We start from the raw sequence: 25,043 nt of genomic DNA, 5'->3' as shown, positions 1-25,043 counted from the left end.
AAGCATGCTACAATCAATTATGAGATTTTTATCTTTTTGATTAAATGTGAGATATTAAATGTTCTTGTTGGATGAAACACTTCCACCGCCAGCGTTTTCTGGCCAAAACCACTGCGCCCCTGCAGCTGTGAAACCACCACACTGGCACTGCATGGAAACTCATTAAATCATCAGACCAGAGGAATGCACAGAGGTGGGGGGAAGCAGAGGAGAAGAAGATGTCATTTCCAAAGAGTGAGTACGTTTTTTTGGGGCATACAGGGAGGTCTCGCAAGAAGTCCATAATATGATGGTAAACTGAGAGTTGGGAACTGCCCCCCCACGTTAAGTAGTCGATGGTGGAAAGGTTCTTCCCATTTGGAGAGAGGCTTTTTCCCTCGCAGGACATCAGCTGGCGGAGCTTCCAGGAGCCACACAGAGGAGACACGGCTCCAGACGCACTCATTTTTCCAGAGGGGGAGGCTTTTAGTCACAGGCTGCTCTCAAACACTGCTCTGTTCACTTTCCTGGGAGGCGGTCAAATAGGTGAGTGGATTTTTATGGAGTTTTTAGTTCTTTGCAAATGACCAATTTTATTATTATTATTATTATTGTTATTATTAATGTTATTATTATTATTTTATTTTATTTTTCAAAGAAAAAAAATATATAAAAACACCAATACTTGATAAAATTAAGAATATCTTCCTTTTTTTGTAATAGTCGGATGTGTCTAGATAGATTAGCTAAATTTAAGATCAGTTTGCACATTTTCAAGTTGCGCATCGATGTTGCTTCCGAATTGAGGTGAAGTCAACAAAAATGGCATTTGTTAAAAAAATGCTGCATGGAAATAAGTGTCTTTTAGGATTTCTCAATGTGAAGTGCAGTTATTTTCTTTCTTTATTTGAGATATTTGGGTCTACCGGAGCCAGTCATACATAATAACAGTCACTCCGGCCCCTGCAGCTGCACTTTTCTTGCATGTGCACCAGGCGGGGCGCGAAGCCTGCGGGAAAAGCATAGTAGAGTGGAGTTCAACTTATTCAACACTGTGGGAGAAAAAGGTCTGCATATTAATATCAATTTGTTGATATTATCAATATGTTGAAAAATACATACAGCACATTCAGAGAGAATGAGAGGATTTTAAGGGGGAATTTCAAGATTTTTATACATTTTCTTCAAACAAAAGTGGATACAGTAAACAGGTACGGTGCTCCAATACACTTTATATATTCAAATAAACCTACAAACAATCAAGTGACACATGATAATACACTTTAAGGTTAACTTATAACCATAGATAAGTCTATACTATGCACATGGAATAGTCTTTGTCAGCCCTGTGTGATAATAAATACCAACAGGTGTTAAAACAAAGTGTTCACCTCTGCTGGGTGTGTGCATCAGCCGGAGACAACAAAGGTGCGGCACTTGAGTCAAGATGGAGCTTGCAGGTTGTTTTTTTTTGTTATCATGATGAAAGGCAATAATTAAACACGAGACATAAGTCATAAGGAGCATTTGACTCACATGGGCACTCCGTATAGACAGTAAAATTGAGCGTGTCTTTCAGCATGATATGTGAAATCTGTGACAACACGATATGTGAATACATCAGCGGCGTAAACTCCCTGTATTTGTTTGTCTGCAGAGTGATTGATGTTCTGCTGACCCCTAAAGACCAAACATGAAGATAGGGCTGTCACTGGCCACAGCTGCCTTGTTTGCAGCCTTGTTATCCTCCATAGATGCTCAAGGTAAATGAAACCACCTGGACTCTCTAGTCTATATACATACACTCTATCACTCTTCTCTCTCTCTTACTCTGTTCCTTCCCCTCTTTAACCTTTTTTTTTTTTATCTCCACTGATTAGTTACATTGCAGAGATTTAAAGTATTTTACCTTCATGGAAACGGCAAACTCTCCGTCTATGTACTGATAACCTGAATAAAGTGGTTTATGTTTCACGTGTATGGTATTTGACTCTGTGAGCATGCCGTTTGACGTGTTTACTGACTGCTTCTTTGATGACTGTCGTGATTTTTCTCCCTCATTTATTGTTTTTATTGCCAGATTTATGAGCCAATTTCAGGCTTTGCTGTGAAGTTCCGATCCAGATGCACTTTACTCCCTCTCTTTCAGACCGTAATTCAAACAGTTTAAACTAACGTCAGATTTGACACGTATAAACACACTGGAAATTTGTGTCATTTGCTCTCGCCAGACAAATAATACAAGTATTACATTTCAAAGAGTAGAAGTAAACTTCCCACAAATGTTTTAGCAGGGCCTGTTTCAGCTTTATTCTGTGCACTTTTTCCCAAAGCAGTAATTGGAAAATTAAGAATCCTGAACCCTGAACTGGTATTTAAGTTTATTTTATGTTATTATGCAAATGTAGAGGTTGACATAGATGCCTTTCAACCATGTAAATCTCTCTCTGCTGTGGTTTCAGAGTGATTTTAAGTCATTAAATCACTTGTTCCGCAGCAGGCAGTGACAGTATATTAGTGGGAGTAAAGCACAGGGATTTAATTTGTGTATTCAGTATTTTAAAAAAAAACATGTTTAAATGGAGTGAAATTATTCATTTTTAAAACGTCACATTATGGTTCCTGTCTTTTATTTAAAAACCGGGACCATAGTGGGTCATAATCGGCAGAACGTATAATAAATGGAAACTGTATGTTCTCATAAAATGATATTTACGAGTCGTAATTGCACAAATTTACTTCCAACTCTGACTTTGTTGTTATATATTACTGTTTTAGCAGTAATTAAAACCCCCTTTTTATTTCTGTGCACCAGAGCCAACAACACACTGTTAACAATCCATCAGTAGATTTGACAGAAAAATGACTCAAAGCAATTTCCTATGCAAACATTTCAGCCTGAATAATGACAAATATGGAAACATTGTATGGAAACCTTCTGATTTTTCCCACTTTGAAAGCTCCCTGGCAGGTTGTGAGGAGTCTCACGTCTATTCTCACATATCTCCGCGAACGGAATGGAAAGATGAAACACGAGACGAGCAAATTAATCCTCAGACAGCTCGGAGACAAAGAGCCTCTCTCTGGCCCTTTTTTTTTTCTTCTTTGCGGGCATACACCAAAATGCCGAGTTGCAGAAACATATGGAAAGTTAATATGTAGTAATGTTTAATGTCAGCACATGTTGTGGAATTACTTTGGCATGTGTCCTGCCCTCTTTGGGAGAGTCAGAACTCTTTCCTCCGCTCCTGGCTGCAGCTCAGGCCAGGAGAGCTGGCTGGCTGAAGACGGACAGAGGCGAGACTCTGGCCCTTTAAAGTGTCCTTTATTAGGAACTCATGGAACAGACATTCACATAACAATACCCACCACAAGATCCGAATAACATATCACAGGTTTTAACAAAGACACCTTTGTTTTCCCGCAAAAGAGCATTTTAAAAGCAGGAGGATACGGTCAGAGAAACGATAACAAACTGAAAGTGTTCACACATACACACACACACACACACACACACACACACACACACACTCACACTTCCATACCCCTTACCATTTGGTGTTGGAGATGAGTACTCGCGGAGAAATCAGGGGGAACACGGTCCATCGGGGCTCCTTGAGTTGATGAGCCAGGTTGGTGATTCTCCAGTGCCGGTGTTTAAGTATTTAGTGGGCTCCTGTTTGTCATCTGCCTGTGCATTCAGTGTATCCCGAGCTTCCTCCTCCAAAGTGTATTTTACAATGATATTCTCGCCCTCCTTTGAACTCTCATCCTTCTTCACGTTGGAGCCACATGGCAAAGCTCTTTGCCATGTGTGTGTCTGTCTGTCTTTCTGCATGCCTTCTGCACAGAATGGTTTTCCTGGTCACACTGGGGAACTTAAGCACACATAATGTCATCATTAAAGTCTATAAAGCTCTTAATCGTACTTCATTGCCTGCTCCTTAGTTGTTCTACTCTGAAGCTTTTTTTTTTTTTTAAATAATAAACTCACATTTATCATTGACTTTAATCACTAACAAGCAGACGAACTAACCCTAGCAACAAAACGGAAGTGTAACACTCTTAAATTCAACTTTCATGCTTCACTTTTTTTAACACTTCAGCTGCTGAAGCTGTAAGGAAAGAAAAAAAGAAAGAATATCATTTTAAAATATGTTTGTCATCTCTGTCTGTGTGGTCCCAACTGTACATGGAAACTACTGTCCAGTCGATCAAAGTTGTTGAAACCAAACAACTTTCTCATGTACATGAAATGCATGATGCTGCGATCACGTGAGCTCGACACACGGCGACGCGTGGTCCTGCCACACTGTGTATGTTCCCCCCCTGTATTTATTTGACATGTAAACACCCCACCCCCCCACACTCTCTTTGGAGTGACTGTTGTTCTCTCATGCCTCCCCCGTGCATTACGCTGCCAACGAAAAAGTACACAAGAGTGTCTCCAGTGACAGATTGTGTATTCTTTTTAAAAGGTTTGCAATGGATGTGTGTGCCACTCACTCGTGCAGAGAGCCTAATAAAGTACGAGCCACCCTTTTTGTCTGCAAAAATATGTTTATATACTCCGTATATACAACATATGGTGTTCAATTTTACTTAGAGTGTTACTTACAACAAATACACGGCAACCTTGATTCCATTGTATAATCAGTAACTTCAGAACGAAGTGGGCGTTGTGTTTGGTTTTGTGTGTGTGTGTGTGTGTGTGTGTGATGCTGAGATCAGCGGCATCGTGAAAGCCATTGAGTTTGCGGTCAGCATGCGTCGCCACGACTGCACTCAGCATGTGTTGGATGGTTCACCTCATTGTTTGCACTCTGGTTTGGTTCAGTTTGTGTGGCGTCGTGCACATGCGAGCATACGCACGCGTGCGCCCGTGCTTGAGTTGCCCGCAACTCAAACAAATGCCATTTTGGTCCAAAATGGCTTCCCCTTGTCATGTTTTTCTACTCGTCACCCACGAAAAATGGGCGTCAGTGTCTGTCCCCAACAACGAGCAAGTCAACTTCAGTCCTGAAGTGTTTGTCGTTGGGATCAGTGTGAATGCTTGATTTTAAAAAACAAAATACCGTGTCTTTCAATCTGTTCAACCATCTTCATACACTTTGTGTCTCTGTGGTTGTTGTGATGTAACGCCGTCTCTCTCTTCCTCGCAGTGGAACCTCCCTCAGACTTGAAATTTAAAATTCTAAATGAGAACACAGTGGAAATGTCATGGACAAGACCCTCAACAACGATTGAGGGCTTCAGAATACAAGTTATGTCAGACGCAGGTGAGTGGGCGGAGCCAGCACTTGCAGAACCCGCCTATGCATTCACACAGTGTGCGCCCAACAGCTGATGCATTGCTTGATTTCTTCCCATAGATGAACCATCTAGAGAATTTGCTCTTGATGCCTATGCCACTACAACCTCAATTACTGACCTGACCCCAGACTTGGACTACTCAGTGTCCATTAATTCTTACTATGGGTCAGAGGAGAGCATTCCCATCTTTGGGCAACTGACCAGTGAGTACAGCATTCATACAGGGTGAATTATTCGGGGGAAAATGGAAGAGCACAATTTTCTATTTTGTTTAGTTAGTTAGTTTAGAGCTAATGTGGCATAGAGGTATCTGTTTGTGTGCATGTGCTGACACAAAGTGTTCATTTTCTCACCCCCCCTCCCCCTTTTCCACTGTGAAACGGCACACAGTGAGGGGGCAGGGTGTGGTTATTTTGTGGCACTAACTCACCCAAGTGTTTCCTGTGTTGCAGTCCAGTCCAGTAACACCAGCACAAGAGTCAGGAGGCCACAGTCAGATGCAATCAGTGAGTATGCTTTGTGTAGTGTCAGCCACAATCTGAGCACAACTCACTTTCCAAGTTTGTTCCAATATTCTTTCCCAACAACAATCATTATAGTGTTTTTTTCCCCCATGGAATAATTTGGTCCAGGCACACATTTCTACCCTGTGTCAGGGTTACCACGGGGTAAAGCAGACACGCTTCTGACGGTGACACTGAAGGCCCACGTTGGCTCTTTTAATTGAAACCACTTGGCACATGGAAAAAACAAAAAAAGGAGATGGGTTCCATTGTGCGTCATGGAGAGGAGGGTTGTCCATGACGTCCATGACGTGTTCACTTCACCACCTGGAAGCTAGGGCTTTCCCTTTAACTGCCAGAAGAAGGGGCACAGGTCATTAACTCTGCTGTTCCGTCTGTCCTGAACTGTTCTTTAAAAAGTCAGTGAAGGACATTCTTACCTGTACACACCAAATGTCTGCTTTAACACCATCCTTTGCAACATTAAGGCAGGTAACTTAAAGCCGCAAATGCTTTTTATGCATATGTGCAACCCTAAAAAAAATCCACCCACTTCAGCCCAGCCAATTATTTCAGAGAGACTCATCTTTAAAATTTTCCAGAGAAATTCATCCATGATTTAATGCTTCACAGAGTCTGGAGGGATGAAAGTAAACCGTACTGCTCTATAAAGACGCTGGAACGGCTGTACAGCGGCCCACTGTTTGGCACAAGTGCATGCTGCCTTTGATGTCAGAATCCAACAAACTGTCATGGATTGGATTTTACTTAGACGGACATGAGAAGTAATGGACCCATGTAAAAATATTTTTCCAAGGCCGAGCTATTGCTGCTATACCTTAATTGGTCCATTTTTGGTTTGAACGTCAGTTTAACTTAAGAGGTTAAGGACGTGCCTATCAATGCCTGAGATCCGAGCCACACCATTTTTAAATCGCCTCTATTCCTGGCTGACTGTCTCATGTCTCCTCTATCGATATCTGTCTCCAGAGTGCTCCGTCAGTGCAATAGCAGATCTGGTTTTTCTGGTGGACGGTTCCTGGAGTGTGGGCAGAGAAAACTTTAAGCACATCCGCAGCTTTATCGGCTCCCTGGCCGGGGCTTTTGACATTGGCGCCGACAAGACCCGGGTAGCTGTGGTTCAGTACAGCACAGACACGCGCACAGAGTTCCCACTCACCCGCTACAGCAGGAGAGGAGACCTGCTCCAAGCCATCAGCTCCCTGCCATACAAGGGAGGAAATACCATGACAGGTAAGGCACTAATTAAATGGAGGAAAGTTGGATAGGGATTTTGTGTGCAAACATTAAAATGTGAAAAGCCCTGCAAACACCTTAAGGCTATTTAATAGTGATGATATATGATGTAACATTTCTAAAAACACACACACAAATACATATATTTCTGTCCGTAGGCGACGCCATTGATTACCTGTTGAATAACATCTTCACGGAGGCGGGTGGATCCAGGAAAGCTTTCCCAAAGGTAGCCATGATTATCACCGATGGAAAATCCCAGGACCCAGTGGAGGAGCATGCTAAAAGACTTAGGAACATCGGAGTGGAAATATTTGTCCTAGGTATGGTTTGTTATTCACTGTTTTCTTGAACTGTGCTCTACCATGTGAATGTCTGCCTGTCCTTGGAAAACATTTGATTTTCCACTGATTGTTCTTTATGAGATATTTGACAAAAAAAAAATAAAAAGAAGAAGAATTCTTCAAAACTGTCAGCTGTCCTCCACATCTGTAATGCAGACGGTAAAAAAGGGAAGAAAGAAAAAGCGTGTGTTCACTTTTGTTGTTGTGCTTTGCGTCGTTTTTCCCACTCAGGTATCAAAGGAGCAGATGAGGACGAGCTCAGGGAAATTGCCTCCACACCCCACAACAAACACGTGTACAATGTTCCCAACTTTGACATGATCCAAGAGGTGCAGAAAAAGATCATCAGAGAGGTGTGCTCCGGTGTTGATGACCAGCTCAGCTCTCTGGTCAGCGGCGAAGAAAGTGAGCCAAATGTTTTTTAATGCTTTACCATCCATGCAATAAAAGGCGAGACGTGGTTCCATTCTCCAACTCAACATTTCCCTCTTTCCTGTGACTTTCCTCTTCTCTAGTGGTTGAACCGGCCTCTAACCTGCAGGTCACAGAAATTGCATCAAAGTCAATGAGAGTGACATGGGATCCTTCCCTGGGTGACATTACAGGCTACAAGCTCACACTCATGCCCATGCTGCCTGGCATGAAACGCCAAGAGCTGTACATAGGGCCCACTCAGACATCCATCAATGTCCGTGACCTTTCCCCTGAGACCGAGTATGAGATCAGCTTGTATGCTCTCAAAGGTCTGACTCCAAGTGAAGCCATCCTGGCAATGGAGAAAACCCAGCCTGTCAAGGTGACAACAGGTATGATGAATTGGTTCTGCATGGCCTTTCAAGAGCTTTGGTTCGATTTGTTTGACGGGGTCATGTAAGGCACACAATAACCTCCTTCTTGTCTTCTAGAGTGCTCCCTGGGCGTAGATGTGCAGGCTGATGTGGTGCTCCTTGTTGACGGCTCATACAGCATTGGATTACAAAACTTTGCCAAAGTGCGTGCCTTCTTGGAGGTTCTTGTCAACTCGTTCGACATTGGCCCTGGCAAGGTGCAGCTTAGCTTGGTCCAGTACAGTCGCGATCCACACACCGAGTTTGCTCTCAACACCCACCACGACATCAACGCTGTCGTCAAGGCTGTGCGCACCTTCCCCTACCGCGGAGGCTCCACTAACACTGGCAGAGCCATGACCTACGTCAGGGAAAAAATCTTCATTCCTGCTCGTGGAGCGAGACTAAATGTTCCCCGCGTCATGGTCCTGATCACTGACGGAAAGTCGTCAGACTCTTTCAAGGACGCAGCCACCAGACTGAGGAATATTGATGTGGAGATCTTTGCCGTCGGTGTGAAAGACGCAGTCAGGTCCGAGTTGGAGGCCATCGCTAATCCCCCGTCAGACACTCACGTCTACGAGGTGGAGGATTTCGATGCCTTCCAGAGGATTTCCAAGGAGCTGACTCAGTCCATCTGTCTGAGGATTGAACAGGAACTTCTCAATATTATGAAGAAAAGTAAGTCGGAGACAGACAGACAAGTTCCTTCTAAGCATAGCCACATAATATTCAGCGAATGGCATCTGCATAACTGCCCGTCTGCAAAGTATTGAAGTATCATCATGCTGGTTCCTACTGATTGTCTGTTGGTGGAAAAGAGCCAATGCAATCAAGACACAGCACCGCATAAATACTTTGTAAACTGCTGTGAGGCAAGGCACGGGCACATTTAATTAACTACAGCACCACAAAACCACACACATGCTTGTTGAATGTTGGTTTATAACTTGAATATAATCACCGTAGAGTGACTCAAACATTACGGGCCATACAATGCCTTTTAATGACAAACTTTCTCTTTGATTTTCAGGTCTGCTTCCACCCAGAGACTTGGGGTTCTCTGAAATTACCTCGAGAAGCTTCCGTACCACATGGGTGCCCCCTACTACCCAAGTCCTGTCTTACCTGGTGCGTTTCCGTAAAGCTGAGGACGTCACCGGAGACTACATCACCATGGCGGTGCCGGCTGAGACCACCACAGCCGTTCTGCCCCACCTTTATCCCCTCACTGCCTATGAAGTCAATGTCTTTGCTCAGTATGACAGAGGAGACAGTTTCCCTTTGAGTGGTGAAGAAACCACCCTTGAAGGTAAGGTAACCCTTATTTGTTTAGTTTTTTGACGCAATACAACTTAAGTAATTGAGAATGACAATAAGTAGCATCTTTTTTTTTTTTTCTCCCCCTTTTCAGAGCAAGGAACGGTACGAAACCTACGTGTAACAGAGGAGACCGTTGACAGTTTCAGGGTGTCTTGGGAATCTGCACCGGGTTCGGTGATAAGATATCACCTGTCTTACTTTCCAAAAGGCGATGCTGGAAACATTCTGCAGGCACAGACAGTTGGACCAGAAACCACCATAGTCCTCCAGGGGCTTTCCCCCATTACTACCTACCCTGTGTCTGTGTCTGCTGAGTATGTCACCGGCTTAGGGGATAAGATGCAGACAACTGGAACCACCAAGGAAGGTGAGTCAGAAAAACTACTGTGACTACTGTCAAAACTACAGTCAGTGTGAATCTTGAGTGTTTCTGATGCATTCTTTTTTTTTTTATTTCCCGTCAGTCCGTGGCTCCCCCCGTGATCTCCGTGTCTTTGACGAGACAATATCCACCATGAAAGTGTCATGGCAGGCCGCTCCAGGAAATGTGCTCCAGTACCGCATCGCCTTCAAACCTGCCGAGGGCGGCGACAGGAAAGAGATATCTGTCAAAGGAGATACTACCCAGGCCGTGCTGAAGAATCTCCAACCAGCCACTGAATATGAGCTGTTTGTCAGCGCTCGCTACACCTCTGGTCTGGGTGATCCTCTTCTGGGCACTGGAACCACCTTAGAAGGTAAGAGACAATGCTAAATGATTTGATCCAGAAGGTGCGCAAATGCACAGACATCCAGATAAAATAAACACCGTGTCCTGCTCCCCAAAACTCCTTCTTATTTGACCAGGTGACCTTTCAGGCCCAAAGAAGAAGTTCTTGTATCCAGAATGTAGGGTAACCTCGGCTATTCAGATAAACTTTCCCCAAGTTCTTATGTGATATTAGTATCTGGTATTTCTGACATGTGACCACATTATAGTTCAGGTACAGTTCCGTATATGGGCCATAGTGGGAAGGGGGAAGACAGGAATGAGGCATTTGATGTCATTTCTTGGCAGCGAGTGAAGCTTGGGGTGACTCTGCCACCCATAAAAGGAGGGGGAGGAAGGTGAGGAGGAAATGGTGAGGAAGTGCTTGTAAAATTAGAAAACCAGTGGAATGACTTGGAAAAGACTTTCATACTGTATATCTGCCCGCTTGTGTTTACCTTGGTCTGTATGGGACTTTATGATTTGTAGGTTTACACTGCTTTATATGACTTATTATGTGAAAGGTTACACCTTATAATGGACATCAGATACTGTATTAACCTGCCTGTAAATATTGTTTAATTCACTTGTGACTGCAAAACCTGTAAATTATAGATATATGTATATATATACACTTGCAGAGGTCAACATTTGCAGTATATAGAACAACACACTGCAGTCCATTGATTGGTCAACAGAATGATCACAGTTATTTATCACTTTTAACAATGCATTATTGCCGTTTTCTTTGTCTTTGTTGAATGTATTGTTGGGGCTACATAGGTATGATGTCACGCATATGAACGCAGCTATTGCCATAACACCCCGTGGTGGAAATGCAATCCAGATCAGGGATTATTGTTCCAATCTGTACCAACGGTGGACTGAACAGCACTGTACAACCTGGTGGAAACGGAGATTTGGAGTGAAGTGTTTTGCCATGTTACTTCATCAGGGTCATCCAAGTCAAGCGTTTCAGCTTGTGGCCCTCGTCCTGGTCCTAATGACCCTGATGAAAACCAGCCATGAAAAACACATGGTTCCATAACACTGCATGTTTTTTTAACTCTTAAGTCCCCTCCCAACCCCTTCCCCGTGCCCATTTGGAGTAAGGGAGGTCTCTACAATAAATTGCCTCTAATGTTGTCAGACAAGGACCACTGGTCTGGTTAAACTCTGGATGAAAATACAGAGAGAACAAATGAGGCTTGGAGGATGTCACTTTTTCTACTTTCTCAGTGTAAAAAACTTTTTTGGGGGCTCAGATGAAAACTGCTCAGTTACAGTCTTTAATTGCTCAGCTGACCTGCAGACACATTAAAGATTCATCACAATCAGCCGCAATAGTGAACGTCTTGTTCCTGGATGTTGCTCCCTGACTCTCTTGGCGGGAGAGAGATCATCAGTGTGTTCCTATTTAACAATGATTTATTGCACACCACACAGCCCTGTGCACTAAGTTGAGCAAAGGGACTTTAGAAATGAGCGAATTTTAAATATTTAATTCACAACCAGTACCAGCACATTTTTGTTTACACGTTGGTACAAGAATTGGAAAGAAAGACGTTTTTCTTTGCTGCGTTTTCCCTCTTTTTTTTTTTTCCTCCTCTCGGGTTCCCACGTTGACCGAAAGGCTTGTTTTTGATTATATAGTGAGTTTCCACTGGTCAAATCTGTGCTGTCATCAGCCACACGCCCCCGCAGGAAAGAAGCTCTGTGACAAAGCACTTTGTTTAGCCAGCGCTAACAAGCTGCCATGACGTCGGCATACTTCAACATTGATCTCATTGTTTTACGTGCCATTCATTTTGAGCGTCCCCCTCTCTGTGAAGTCCATGTGGGCGAGGAGACTGTGTCGCTCACACAAAGCTGTCCCTTGTGGCCAGCGATGGACGGTAGCCAACACAGAAGCCTTGAGTGGGATACAGAGTTAAAACATCCTGAAATGACTCAGGAGGAGGACAGAGGAGGTGTCTCGGGGAATGCTTAGATGAACGTCTCAAATGTGGACCGTATACACTAACACAGGCGAATTATTTACTTATGAAGGTGGGATTTCATGCAACATGTGGAAGATGTTACCTAAGAGGACCTCGAGAGCTGTGTGAGCTGTCCGTCTGGTGTCATGGAGAGCCGTCTGTTTGTCTTCCTCAAGGGTGGGGCGAGGGACAAGCAGAGGCAGAGAGAGAGAGAAGAATGAGGATGAATAGAAAAGAAAGTATTTAAAAATGTGAGCCTGAATGCCTCAGGGTGCCTTGGCCAATAAACAGCCCAGCCCATAAACTGGAAGATCACATGTTCAACCCCCCAAGGAGCCATTGTACTCATTTCTCCAATTACTCATTGCGTAAATTGCACCGCAGCAAGCACAACACCAGGTGAAACTGAGACATCTTGATTTGATTTCCTCCTCAAACTGATGCTCTTGCAGACTTGCAGTTATATCGAGCCGTGCCAAGCCTCCTTTGGCGCCGCTGCCAGTTTTCCCTCCACCACTCTGAAGGTCCTTTGAGGTAAAAAAAAGGCAGAGATGGGCACAATCATTGGCTCATTGGCTCTTAGACACAGGAGCTTTCATTTTTGCGGCTCAGACGTAGAGTGTGGGTTGTTCAAGCAAGAACCTCAGTGAGAGTGAACTGGTGCTGAAATGACAAAAATAATTACCCTATCAATGCCAAGGTTGGGCATAAATAAATATACCGATTTCATTAAATCATGCAATTAGGTGCAGATACCGCTCTGCACACTAGCACCGATGCTTTTATTTAACAAGTGCAGTCATTCAGATTTTCAAGCTGCAGGCGCCTTCGGCTGCAGATAAGAAGGTAATGTCAGCACACGCTCTGCAGTAAATCTCCCAAATGATTTTCATTTGTGTCAAGTGTGGTTGTCTAGAGAGAGGGAGAGAGAGTGTGGTGAAGCCTCGTGTGAATTAGTGATCTGGCTGTGTTCAAAGTCTTAATTTGAGAGTAGCCTTCTCCTTGAAGGGTGGAATGCAGTTTGGGCGGGGTGGAGGGGCGATAATTGCAAAAAAAGGGATGCCGTTAGATATAATCACACTGTGATTTTAATTAAAAAACTCACAATTAAATCATTGGTATTGTGTAAACTCATATACTGCAAAGCAAGTTAAGACGTTTGCTAAAAAGGTCTGCGGACCACATGCTCGGTGTGTGCGTGCCGTGCGTCTTTGTGTGGCCTTCGTCTTTGAAAAGGAAGCCGCTGTCTGCAGAAGCAATTTTCTGCTGATCTATTTTGCACTTGGCTCACACACAGCTGTAGAAGTCAGTCAAGTTCATTCTTCTCTGCTGGCAATTATGAACATTTTTGCTGGAATAAACTGCTCTTAATGGTCCTTTTAAAATCTGGAACTTTTCATTCGTTTGCAGTCACGACCATTACTCTTCCTCTGAAGGTGTGGATCTGTGTGTGCTGCTGTTATTTTTGCTCCTTTTTCCAGTTTCCATTTCATCTCTCATGGCTCGACGCTGAGAGAGATTTGTGGGGTGACAGATACATTTCCAAGCGATTAATGCGTCGGACTAGCGGTAGATTTCCGCTGCATCTTATTCTCTGCAACTGGCTGGTGTATGAAATCTAAGTTGGTGAGGTCTGATGAATGAAGTTTGACACGGACCACCCAGCAGCTCAGCTGCGCTCTGCCTGTAATTATTTTGTCATTAGATGCTGGCATGTCGGGCCTTAAGGGCTTAAATGAGGATCAGCATCACAGAGGCTGTGCTGCAGCCTATCTTCCTGTGGTGGATGAAGCTCATCTGAGCGGTGGAGTGGAGAGCGGCGAGTCCATGTCAACATGGGCATCCCAGCCGACCGACCCGTCCCTCCTCGGGTGCCGGGCTTCTCTTATGAAGGCCTCTCAGAAAAAGTGAGCGAAGGAGAGAGAAAATGAGAGAGCGCACCATCTGCAATTGTAGCAAACACACTTACGCGGATCTGGTTTCTTCTGTTTCGATGGAAAATTAAAGTGCTGCCAGGAGAGGCACTGAGGATATGTGAACTGTGATTAGTTTTGCAGAGATTTTTCCACCAGTCTGTGATTATGAAGAGAGAAAACTCCGGATCCTGAGGGGTTAAAGCGGAGACAGATGAGTGATTGTTGGAGGTTTATTGTTTGGGTTGTTCCCTCACTTCCTCTTTCCTCCGTTTATCTGCATTAAAAATCAGCACCACCTGGGCAATGAGATATTATCATAGATTAGTGGTAACACCACTGTCTTAGGTGGATTCTTATTCATCACAGGAAAGCAAAACAAAGAAAATCCTGATAAATTGTTTAGGCAAACAGAAGTACATCTGCAGCGCTGACCTCAGTTTTCTATTTCTAATGTCAATAAAGCCCCTGTTGTTGCTGTTATTACTCTGTTTATTTAGTTTTCCCTCCTCATTGATCCACAGAGCTTGGTTCGCCCAGAGACTTGGTGACCAGTGACGTCACGGACACCAGTTTCACTGCGTCCTGGACGGCGGCCCCTGGTAACGTCCGTCAGTACCGGATCAGGTGGAAGTCTCTGTTCACCGAGGAGGTCGGCGAGAAGACGATACAGGGAGACACCACTACCACGGTCCTGGAGGGTCTCACCCCAGAAACACGCTATCAGGTGTCTGTGTTTGCTGGCTATGGCCGTGGAGAGGGCCAGCCACTGGTCGGGGAGGAAACCACAGATGGTATGCTACTTTAAAACTCCTCCACTATAAACTAAACCCCACACTTTTTTTTCTTTCCTCACATTCTATGTCTGCTCTCTTCTGTCCAACTTTTTGTCTTGTTCCGTGAGCTCCTCCTCCTCTCTCGTTCCCCCCTTTTTTAAGACTTTATTTTAATTTTAAGTTTCTGGATGTCTCAGTTTGGGGTTACCCAGAGTTGTGGATAGTTTCTTATCGTAGACATTTCTCATGATTTGTTTACATTTTAATGAACTTGTGACTTCAGAGGATCCCAGGGAATTTAGAAACTCTCCCCTGGTCTGGTCATTCTGTTTGGCTGCTGGCGTTCACCTCATTCATGCGTGAACATCTCTGAAATTGCACGTGTGAACAAAAGGTGATGTCATGTCCAAGCACACCTGTGCCCTGTTTTCATAGGAGATGCGGGACAGACTGTCTCTCGCCTTTGTCCCTTGTTAGACTATACTCACGCTCGGATGAGAAAAGCACATTGAGCGGAAACTCCCGACATTTTGGAAGGGCATTTGTCCACCAGTGAAATGGAATTTGGTCAAGGAAAAATATTCCCACCCGTCATTTTTAGTTTATTGGTTTTGGCTAGCAAGGAATGTGTTGTACACACCACGCACAACCCTAAGGCCACTTTGGAGACTTTGGCTAATTCCTTCCTTCACTTTGCGCCGGCTATCTGTTATATACGAGTCGCGGGTCTCTGTGGGGCGAACTACGCACAGCAGCGTTGGCCGCGCTGCCTTTTTCCGTTCATAAAAATTCAACACTTGAGAATATTTTCCTCAAAAAAACAGCCACTATGGGATGCACGATGGAAAAATGAAAACTATGGGTTTGCTCAAACTCACATGACATCTAAATCTGGCTCCCAAACCCACCAACCAAACACAATCAATCATGTAAATTTGAGCCTGTTGAATGTATCCTTCTGAAAATCAGAAATATTGGAGTGGGTTTGTATTCACACGCATGTGGAAAATGAGCAGATATCCACATGAAAGACTCGGAGGTAGCCAAGCGCGTTACTGTTTAGTTTACTTACCAGCAGGAAAGCGGCGCTGCTTATATTTCCAAACGTATATTTGGAAACATAGGTGGTTAAGCACACATTTAGTGCAGATTTTCTCATCTGAACATTCCCATTCCCCTCCTTTAACCTTTCCCCCTCCTCGTCCTCACAGTCTCCGCCGCTGGCAGAGCGATTGTAGTCACAGAGGAAACGGAGAAGACCATGAAAGTGACATGGCAAGCGGCGCCTGGAAATGTGCTCAACTACCGCGTCACGTACAAGCCCCAGGTCGGAGGGCGGCAGCTAGCGGCGAAGGTTCCCGGAGGCACGACGACCACAGTGCTGCGACGCCTCACTCCCATCACCACCTACGACATCGTCGTCATGCCAGTGTACCGCTTTGGGGAGGGCAGAGCAAGGCAAGGAGACGGAACAACACGTACGTTGGTCTCGACGCAACCGTTAATGTTCAAAATGTGTTTGTGCCCCATTTAAGTCAGTCTACATTATGCTTCTCCTTTCTCCAGTGTCACCGTACAAAGCTCCCAGGAACCTGCAAACATCTGAACCTGCAAAGACCAGCTTCCGTGTAACGTGGGACCACGCTCCTGGTGATGTCAGGGGCTACAAAGTCACTTTCCACCCTGTAGGGGAAGACATTGACCTGGGTGAACTTCTCGTTGGTCCCTATGACAATACAGTGGTGCTAGAGGAGCTCAGGTGTGCCCTTCATTTTTATTACATTATTATTCTTATTATGAAATAAGATTCTAAAGTATGATGATCCAGAGAATAATAAAAAACACACAATTTTTCTTGTCCATAGAGCTGGCACCAAATACTCAGTGAATGTATCTGGCGTGTTTGATGGAGGAGAGAGTATGCCTTTAGCTGGCGAGGAGAAAACCACACTTAGTGATGAACCTGAGCCTCCCCCCTATAACCCAACAGGTAAAGTTGTACAACTTATATTTCTTTGGATAAATCACTAAAGGAATAATAACCAGAACATGAATAATTGCATGTTTGCATAGGAAAACACACGTTATAGCCATGCCCAATAAACGCTATAGAGCTTCCTTTAAAGACAATTGTCTCACAGAATAACAAATGTAATGGCAGTTCCACCTGTCTGCTTCTCTGGCGTGTTTTTCGTTGTGTCACTCTGGGCTTCCGCTTTTTCTTTCCAGCCCGACAGCAGCCAGAGAAGTCGAGCCATATGAATATAATATGTGTGCAGTAATAAAATGTTTTACTACCTCCTTAGTCAGAGTGGGACAGGCGGCAGCGAATGAGAGAAGGAGGAAAAAAATGGTTGTGTTTGCCGGGAGGATCTGGAAAAGGAAGGGCAAGCTGACCACTCAGCTGCACACCCAGTCCTCGTAGGGACATTCACATGAAGTCGTAGCATGTCCAGGCTCTCTTTTAGAATGTTATGTAGTGTTGTTTGCAGCTTTTTTATCTGCTTATGTGATGACGTATCACATCCATGAAGAGATGTCCAATTTCATAGGTGTAGATGTAGTTTTAAGTGTCAAGTGGTGGAAAAAAATGAAAAATGGGACTGGCAACCCCTCTCAAAGTCTTAGTCATTTTACTTAAAATTACTATTACATAACACAATTATCATACCTTTGTATAATTGATACCTTTTGTCTTTTCATCCTCGCAGTTTCTGTCTCTCCTCTCTCTGCGCAAACTGATCTGTAAATCAAAATCCATGACCTGTTTGTATTTGCAGACAGCCGCAGTTAGTGCAACACCTGCGTGTGTCCCCGCTGTTGCACATCTGCAGAGTTCTTTCAGGTGCCGGGGATCAGATACCTTCCTTGTCATCACACAGCTGTGTGGGGGAAAACATGATTCAAGGAGGCCTTTGATATCTCACGGGCCCACGAAGGGCATATACTCCCGATTTGCCCTCTGGGACTCGCTCAAGGATCCGAAAAGTGCAACCAGAGAGATATACAGCCTTGACATGCCACAGGACGAGAAGATAACAGTCATAACGCCTGACAAGAATTTTGTTTTGGAAGGAGAAAAGTAGATCATGATGCTTTACTGCTTATTTGTGGAGATGTTTGTGTCGAACTGTGGACGTTGTTTTCATGTTCTCTCTGGAATGTTGTGTCTCAAACGTTTCTTTCTCTCTTTCCTTTTTACATTTCTTTGAACACCTTCACATTTTACCATTTTACTCGAGAAACACGGCATTTTTCGTACGGGACGGTTGAACCGCTGTCGCGTTTGAAACGCACGCGCCTCCGTCACATTATGACACGTCAAACTTCCTGTCCTCTCAGATGTGAAGTGTAAGACCAACGCACAAGCTGACATTGTGCTGCTGGTGGACGGCTCGTGGAGTATCGGACGTCTGAACTTCAAGACCATCCGTGCCTTCATCGCCCGCATGGTGGGAGTGTTTGACATCAGTCCTGAAAGGGTCCAAATTGGTAGGTTTAACTGATGAGCTCTTTATTACTAATCAAAACAGAAATGGTGCTTTTTCAGCCAGTCTAACAGGCGTTGTGTCTACAGGTCTCGCTCAGTACAGTGGAGACCCCAAGACTGAATGGCACTTAGATGCTCATAGAACCAGAGAGTCGCTCCTGGAAGCTGTGTCTAACCTGCCCTACAAAGGAGGAAACACCTTGACTGGTAACCCCTATATGTTCACCAGTGGCAGTGCTGCTACTACATGCGGATTTAATAATTTATCCATTTGAGCTCTGCTCAGATTCATCATGAATCTGTGTCATTGCAGGTCTGGCTTTGAACTACATCCTCCAGAACAACTTCAAAGAGAACGTGGGTATGCGACCCAATGCTCGGAGGATCGGCGTCTTGATCACCGACGGCAAATCCCAGGACGATGTCAATGTCAACTCTCAGAGCTTGCGCGATATGGGCATCGAGCTGTATGCCATCGGTAAGGGCATTCATTCCCTCTCGTTGATGTTTAAAAGATTGTATCGAGCCCCTGATGAGTTTAGATATAATGTAATCCTCGCTTTAGGTGTGAAGAACGCTGATGAGAACGAGTTGAGGTCCATCGCCTCCGATCCGGATGATATTCACATGTACAACGTGGCGGACTTCTCGTTCCTGTACGACATCGTGGACAGGCTGACCGACAACCTCTGTAACAGTGTCAAGGGACCAGGTATGGATGAGTTCAGGCCAAAATGGAAGGCACACATGCTAATCTGCTAACTTAGCTGAAGTGCTCCACTCCCAGACGAGTATTTGAATAAAGCATCCCAGACCCACAGACAGTTAAATGTGTGGCCCGCCAAAGAAAGCAAAGATCTAGCCAAGCTCTTCAAAATTTTTGCAGACCTATTATGTTATTTTCTCCTTCTAATAATATCCAACATTCCCTCTCCCTTCATGGAATAAGGGATTGTCTGCTTCTTTGACATGATATGGAATAAGTCCCAATAGCTCTTTGGTGTGAATAGTTGTTTTTTTTAGTAATTACAAGCGATAAAGGTAGAAAGATGTTGGCTCTTACTACAGCTTCTATCCCTGTGTACTCACACTAAAACAGGAGGTGGTGCACCTGATGCTCCCACTGACCTGGTGACGTCGGAGGTGACGCACCACTCCTTCAGAGCCACCTGGACTGCTCCCGATGGCCCGGTGGAGAAGTACCGTGTGGAGTACATGACTGTGTCCGGACAACCACAACAGGTACAAAGTTGCAGAAAGTGTAGTATGTGCGGGTATCACTGGGGAACTCCACTCACAGACGTCTATTTTCAGCGTCTTGTTTGTGTTGGCGTCTCACGCTGCACGTATCTGATTACGTTACGGTCTGACACGGCGTGAGGAAACAAACACACACAGCTCTCAGATTAGAAAGAGAAATCACTCAGAGTATCTTGGCTCGTCTGAGTCTGATTAGATGTGGTAGATGTTTGTTTTTGTCTAAGCTCCCGTTGTTTTGTCTTATGCTGAACACAGTGGATGAGGTTTTATTATTGTTCATGTTGTAGGCCATTTACGATTTCTGGTTTTAATCGGAACACTTGTTTGAAACACCCCAAGTAAATACAAGGAAACTCGTGAGGATATCTTGATTTGTTTGGCTAATGAAACACACTCATCTAACCAATCCCTCTGTTACTAGGTGTTTGTGGACGGCAGTGAGACCACCGTGGTCCTCCAGCAACTCAACCACCTGACACAGTACCTGGTCAACGTCTACGCCGTGGTGGGAGAAGAGAGCAGTGAGCCTCTTAAAGGAACCGAGACCACATGTATGTCTTCTCTCTCTGGGTTTTTTTTTTTGACTTACTTCTAGTTCCTCTGAATCATTTGATTTCAATAAATCCAGTTACTGGCAAGAACCTGCCAAAGATATATTATTATGTAACACAGAAATTTGTCCGTCTGGTCTGTGCCTTAATGGCTTCAGGTGTGGCCATGTTATGGTGATTTTGCTTAAAGAAACAGACTCTGAGACCCTTAAGGAAACCCAGATGAATGGCGTTGTCTGGGAACAGCGGTTTCAATTTCAAAAGGCTCGTTAGCTCCCAGACTTCAGCCTTTTCTTTTACAAAAAAAAAAACAGTTTCCGTTTCGAGTCTGCCACCATCACTAATCTCTCTGGCTCAGTTGCGTAACACAGTTTAAACGCACTTCCTGTGTGTGTGTGTGTGGTCTCCATGAATCAAATGGAATATATACTTTATCTATATGTCTTGGTCTCGTTTATAAAATGCTTGGTGGCAACAATACAAAAACTTAACTAGATGCAAATTTAGCTGCAGTCACAAGAATATAAAATGAATTCTGAAACCTCTTGCTGTTATTCGAGGTCTCCAAATTAACTAGTGAAAATGTGTATGTATGTGCTAATTTTAGTGCCCCTGAGCGCCGTGAGGAGGATGGACATTTACGATGAACAGGTCACCACTATGCGGGTGAGATGGGAGGAGGCGCCGGGCGCCACGGGCTACATGCTGCTCTACAGTGCCGTCAATGCCACGGAGCCCAGCCTTGAGCAGGAGGTAAGAGCCACTCTTGAGAGCAGCGTGAGAAACCAGGTAAAAAAAATAAGCATGTGCACATGTGTTTACGGTTGGAGGAAAAAAATAACAAAAAAAAACACACTGCTTTAATGCACTGAAATGCACCAAACACACACAAACAACACTGTTAAACACGACGAGGGACCATGTACAACCTGCTGTCAGCAGTTCCTGACAAAATACAGATGTCGCACACTGAAATACCATATTTACAAAGCTGGTAGTGTTTGCCCCACCACTCAACAGACAAATACAGTGGAACATTGTTAGTCTCACAAAGGAGACGCGAACCATGAGCTCACTCTGGCAAGGAAACATCGTTATGTGTTCATGAGGTGTCAAAAAACAAGAATCCAAATGTTCCCATCACCGTCACAGACCAATCCCTGTTGTCTACTAACCCTCTTGACCTCCTGTTGTTTGTTCGCAGCTCAGAGTGCGAGGAGACACCACTGACGTCCAGCTGGAGAGGCTGCTCCCCAACACGGCCTACACGCTGTCCCTGTTCGCCCTGCACGGAGAATCCGCCAGCGAACCACTGACCAAGCAGGGAGTCACTCGTACGTGGTCAATGCTTCTACTACTCATAGACCTTCCGGGTTGAAAAGTGAAGACTAGGAAATAGCCTCCAGGACGTGACACAGCTGGGTGCAACAATAACTCAGTTTGAATGGAAAACTGAGCTTAATTATGTCTTGATTTATAACACCAGTAAATGTTTTACTGAGGAGTAAATGGTCTAAGGGTTAGGTATTTTTATATAGAGTCTGTGCTACTACTACTACGAATATATGACCAGCTGTTCGTTCATGAATTCAAATACAATGCTGCCTTGAAAGTAAGACTCGCCCTCTGACCCTCGTTCAGTGCCTCAACCGCCCGCTGGCGAACTGAGGGTTCGCGACGTCACCCACAGCACCATGTGGCTTTACTGGGACGCCGCTCCAGGTCCTGTACGCAAATACATCGTCACCTACCAGCCTGAGGATGGAGAGCCCAAGGAGGTAATTTTCCTTTCCTCAAATGCCATTATACAGTGTATACTGTACTGTATGTAAACAGCCTGTTAGGAGGCCCATGTTTTTCCACTTTTGGTGCTTCTTCTCTTACACAACCTACTGTACACTGAATGGCTGTTTGAGCCATCAGGGATTACGGTGACAAACTTTTATAGCTTCTCTTTGACGGATCTTTCAAAGTGTTGGCTTTGACCACATAATAGAGACCGCAGCTGGTTGGGTGGACATCAGTCCTGAGAAGATGATGAAGCTATCAGAGCGTGGTTTTGTGGGGGTTTAATGGGGGGCAACAGCAATTTATCTATTGCTGTTTACTGTTTCCTTAGCCATAAAGCAAGTGGAGGTGATCCTGAATGCTCCTTTAATGGAAGAACATATTTAAAAGTAAGTCATGGGCTGAGAAAGAACCTTCTGCCCAAACACCTCAAGCCCATCAAAGTGACAGTGTGTCTGTAGGACATACATGTATATGAAGCTGCATAGCTTTATGGTCCTACGAGACAAATAAGGAGACAAATGAAAAGGAAAACAATCAGACAAACATACAACAGATGTTCATGAGAACAAATCCCTTAAGTTCATTTTCTTAAGGTTGAGCAAATAAAATTGAATGGAATGGGATTAAAAGAGTGTGGTGGTTCCTCTATGGTTTCCTGGTATTTGGTGAACAAACCTTAAGCTTGTTGTTTGCCGAGTATTTTATTTGTTCCCAGTTTCCCCTGGATCAAGCGCAAGTCTCTACCTTCTTGTCAAATTCTCCAATGTTCCTGGAAACACGCTGAGAATGAAATTTAAGTTTCACAAGACTTGGCAACGTTCGTCCGAAGAGGAAAAACATATGAATTTCACTTGCTCTCGCATCTTCTACCGCTTTATTCTCCACATGAGGGTGACGGGGGTCACTGTTGCCTGTCCCAGCTCACGCAGGGCTAAAGGAGATATAGAGACAAGCAAAAACAAATAAAGTTCATCTAAAAAATCATATAAACGTGCTACACATTTGCATCAATGCTTTTTGTGCATGAATAACCTCACAAGTGTCACTAATTGTTCAACAGCTGGAAGTTGGAGGAGATGTGACCACGAAACAACTGGACAACCTGATTTCACAGACTGAGTACGCTTTGACTGTCACTCCAGTCTATGATGAGGGACGTGGACAGATGATGCTGGGAGACGCAGTCACCGGTAGGAACGAAAATTAAGATTAGGATTATAATATATTTCACCGATATCAACTAACTCCTTTACCTTTACTTTTGCCTTTTTTAGATGTGGTTCCTGCCCCGAAGAACCTGCGATTTTCTGAAGTGACCCAGACGAGCTTTAGAGCGACCTGGGAGCACGGAGCCCCTGATGTGGCCCTGTATCGCATCGGCTGGTCTAAGAAGGGAGAGGCCGACCCTCAGTTTGTAAGAGAAAAACCAGCTGTCACAGATTTTCACATTTCCGATAAATCATGCAGGTATTTCTTGACGAGTCTCACAGAGTGCTCTTTGGAAAAGATCTCAAGCAGAGGCACAGAGAGAAGATCTCATAAAAAGAACAAGTCTGCAGCACAAATCAAATTATAATAACTTTATTATGGATCTCAGGTTCCCCCCCCAGGGTTAGTTTGTGTTGGCAAAAAATGGAGTCGAGCAGCTTCCCTCATGCACTGTGCTCGTGTTTCTTTCTTCATCAGGCCATCCTGAACAACGACGAGACGACCCACGTCCTGGAGAACCTGGAGCCAGACACCCCCTACGACGTGTCCGTCACTGCAATTTATCCAGACGAGTCAGAGAGCGAGGATCTGATGGGCACGGAGAGAACATGTAAGAGACATAAACTCAACTCAAGCAACACAACATTTATTAACGCTGATTTGCAGAATCATTGTTGGATCTTGACCAAAGGCGAGACCAAATGTTTGACTTTCTGGAACTTTGCTGAGTGTAATGTGCAGTAAAAGGGTTATTTTTGCCTCTATAGTGCCCAAGCAGGCTGGTGGCCCATGTAAGTATGTTTGCGGTAAAGCAAGAGGATGCTCTTACTTGATGAAAGCATGTTTTTAATCATCGTTCTTTCAGTTATCAGCGCGGTTGTTCATTGGACAACCATCATTTCATCATCAAGCAATAACGCCCTTAACTCATCCACCCGCTCCATCTGACACGTCATGTTTTTTTTCTTGAGTGTCTGTCCTTGTCTGTTTGTCCCATCGTCTCCACCATCCAACCCCCGAGGCTGTTCTCGAGTGTGTTCATACTCAAATGACACAAGTTGGGATTTTAACTGTGCATGCCCTGCAAAGCACAGGGTTTCAACCCTGTGATTGTGCAGCCCGTTCCATCACCCTTCATATATTCATCCATCCATCTGTTCATCGCATTCATCCATGCACTCATCAGTCCATCAATGTCTGCTGTCCATCCATCCATCCATCCATCCATCCATGGCTATTCAAGAGAATCCATTCCTGCTTCAGAAAAGACAAAACCCCACATGTGGATTTGTCTTTTCTTCTTTAAAGCCACAGTCCTTGACTCAGATTAGTGCCTCTTTCAGATTAAAATCTACTCTTTATATTTTGATGGAAAATAAAATGAGACATTTTACTGCAATACAGGAAGATCAGAACGTCAAGGACAGTGTCTTTAAAAAGTTACTTGCAAGGAAATCCATGGGGGCAGTGCTCTTACTACACACAAACAGATAAACATGTTGACATGGTTGTAATTGCGGTGCATGTGTTTGTGTGTGCGCGGGTTTCCTCCAGCACCCAACGCGCCTCCCACCAACCTGGTTGTGTTCAACGAAACCACCACCACTCTGAACGCCAGGTGGAATCCAGCTGCGGGCCGGGTCCAGAACTACAGGATCACTTATGTCCCCACATCTGGAGGCAGGAGCCAGACAGTAAGTCACAACAACATCTATGTGGTCTCCTCCACAAGCACGAAGAACACAAGGCAGATGTTAAGTTTTTAGTATGTGTCAAACTG

At 44.4% G+C, this 25,043-nt stretch overlaps 1 protein-coding gene across 4 annotated transcripts in view; it reads left to right on the top strand.

Moving 5' to 3' along the window:
- Window positions 1-366: 366 nt before the first annotated feature.
- The window catches only part of LOC122782930 (collagen alpha-1(XII) chain-like), a 49,332-nt gene continuing 24,655 nt past the window's right edge, over window positions 367-25,043 (top strand). For 2 of the 4 annotated variants that reach the window (XM_044047529.1, XM_044047531.1), the window contains exons 1-31: window positions 367-525; window positions 1,637-1,742; window positions 5,142-5,258; window positions 5,352-5,495; window positions 5,745-5,798; window positions 6,786-7,049; window positions 7,211-7,375; window positions 7,628-7,801; window positions 7,912-8,202; window positions 8,302-8,904; window positions 9,257-9,535; window positions 9,638-9,913; window positions 10,011-10,283; window positions 14,711-14,980; window positions 16,174-16,440; window positions 16,529-16,721; window positions 16,828-16,952; window positions 18,305-18,454; window positions 18,540-18,659; window positions 18,766-18,930; window positions 19,018-19,164; window positions 19,552-19,694; window positions 20,134-20,263; window positions 20,871-21,016; window positions 21,468-21,597; window positions 21,905-22,041; window positions 23,115-23,244; window positions 23,329-23,468; window positions 23,741-23,873; window positions 24,031-24,054; window positions 24,818-24,957. In XM_044047529.1, the coding sequence (XP_043903464.1) occupies window positions 1,673-1,742; window positions 5,142-5,258; window positions 5,352-5,495; window positions 5,745-5,798; window positions 6,786-7,049; window positions 7,211-7,375; window positions 7,628-7,801; window positions 7,912-8,202; window positions 8,302-8,904; window positions 9,257-9,535; window positions 9,638-9,913; window positions 10,011-10,283; window positions 14,711-14,980; window positions 16,174-16,440; window positions 16,529-16,721; window positions 16,828-16,952; window positions 18,305-18,454; window positions 18,540-18,659; window positions 18,766-18,930; window positions 19,018-19,164; window positions 19,552-19,694; window positions 20,134-20,263; window positions 20,871-21,016; window positions 21,468-21,597; window positions 21,905-22,041; window positions 23,115-23,244; window positions 23,329-23,468; window positions 23,741-23,873; window positions 24,031-24,054; window positions 24,818-24,957 (5,400 nt within the window). In that variant the 5' untranslated portion in view covers window positions 367-525; window positions 1,637-1,672. The remainder of the gene's footprint in view (window positions 526-1,636; window positions 1,743-5,141; window positions 5,259-5,351; window positions 5,496-5,744; window positions 5,799-6,785; window positions 7,050-7,210; window positions 7,376-7,627; window positions 7,802-7,911; window positions 8,203-8,301; window positions 8,905-9,256; window positions 9,536-9,637; window positions 9,914-10,010; window positions 10,284-14,710; window positions 14,981-16,173; window positions 16,441-16,528; window positions 16,722-16,827; window positions 16,953-18,304; window positions 18,455-18,539; window positions 18,660-18,765; window positions 18,931-19,017; window positions 19,165-19,551; window positions 19,695-20,133; window positions 20,264-20,870; window positions 21,017-21,467; window positions 21,598-21,904; window positions 22,042-23,114; window positions 23,245-23,328; window positions 23,469-23,740; window positions 23,874-24,030; window positions 24,055-24,817; window positions 24,958-25,043) is intronic. The other 2 variants (XM_044047530.1, XM_044047532.1) reach the window with 2 other exon arrangements.

The sequence above is a fragment of the Solea senegalensis genome, linkage group LG16, assembly GCF_019176455.1.
Source record: "Solea senegalensis isolate Sse05_10M linkage group LG16, IFAPA_SoseM_1, whole genome shotgun sequence".
Classification (NCBI taxonomy): Eukaryota; Metazoa; Chordata; class Actinopteri; order Pleuronectiformes; family Soleidae; genus Solea; species Solea senegalensis.
Note: the sequence above shows the minus strand (reverse complement) of the source record. Positions and strands in the feature narration are given on the sequence as shown.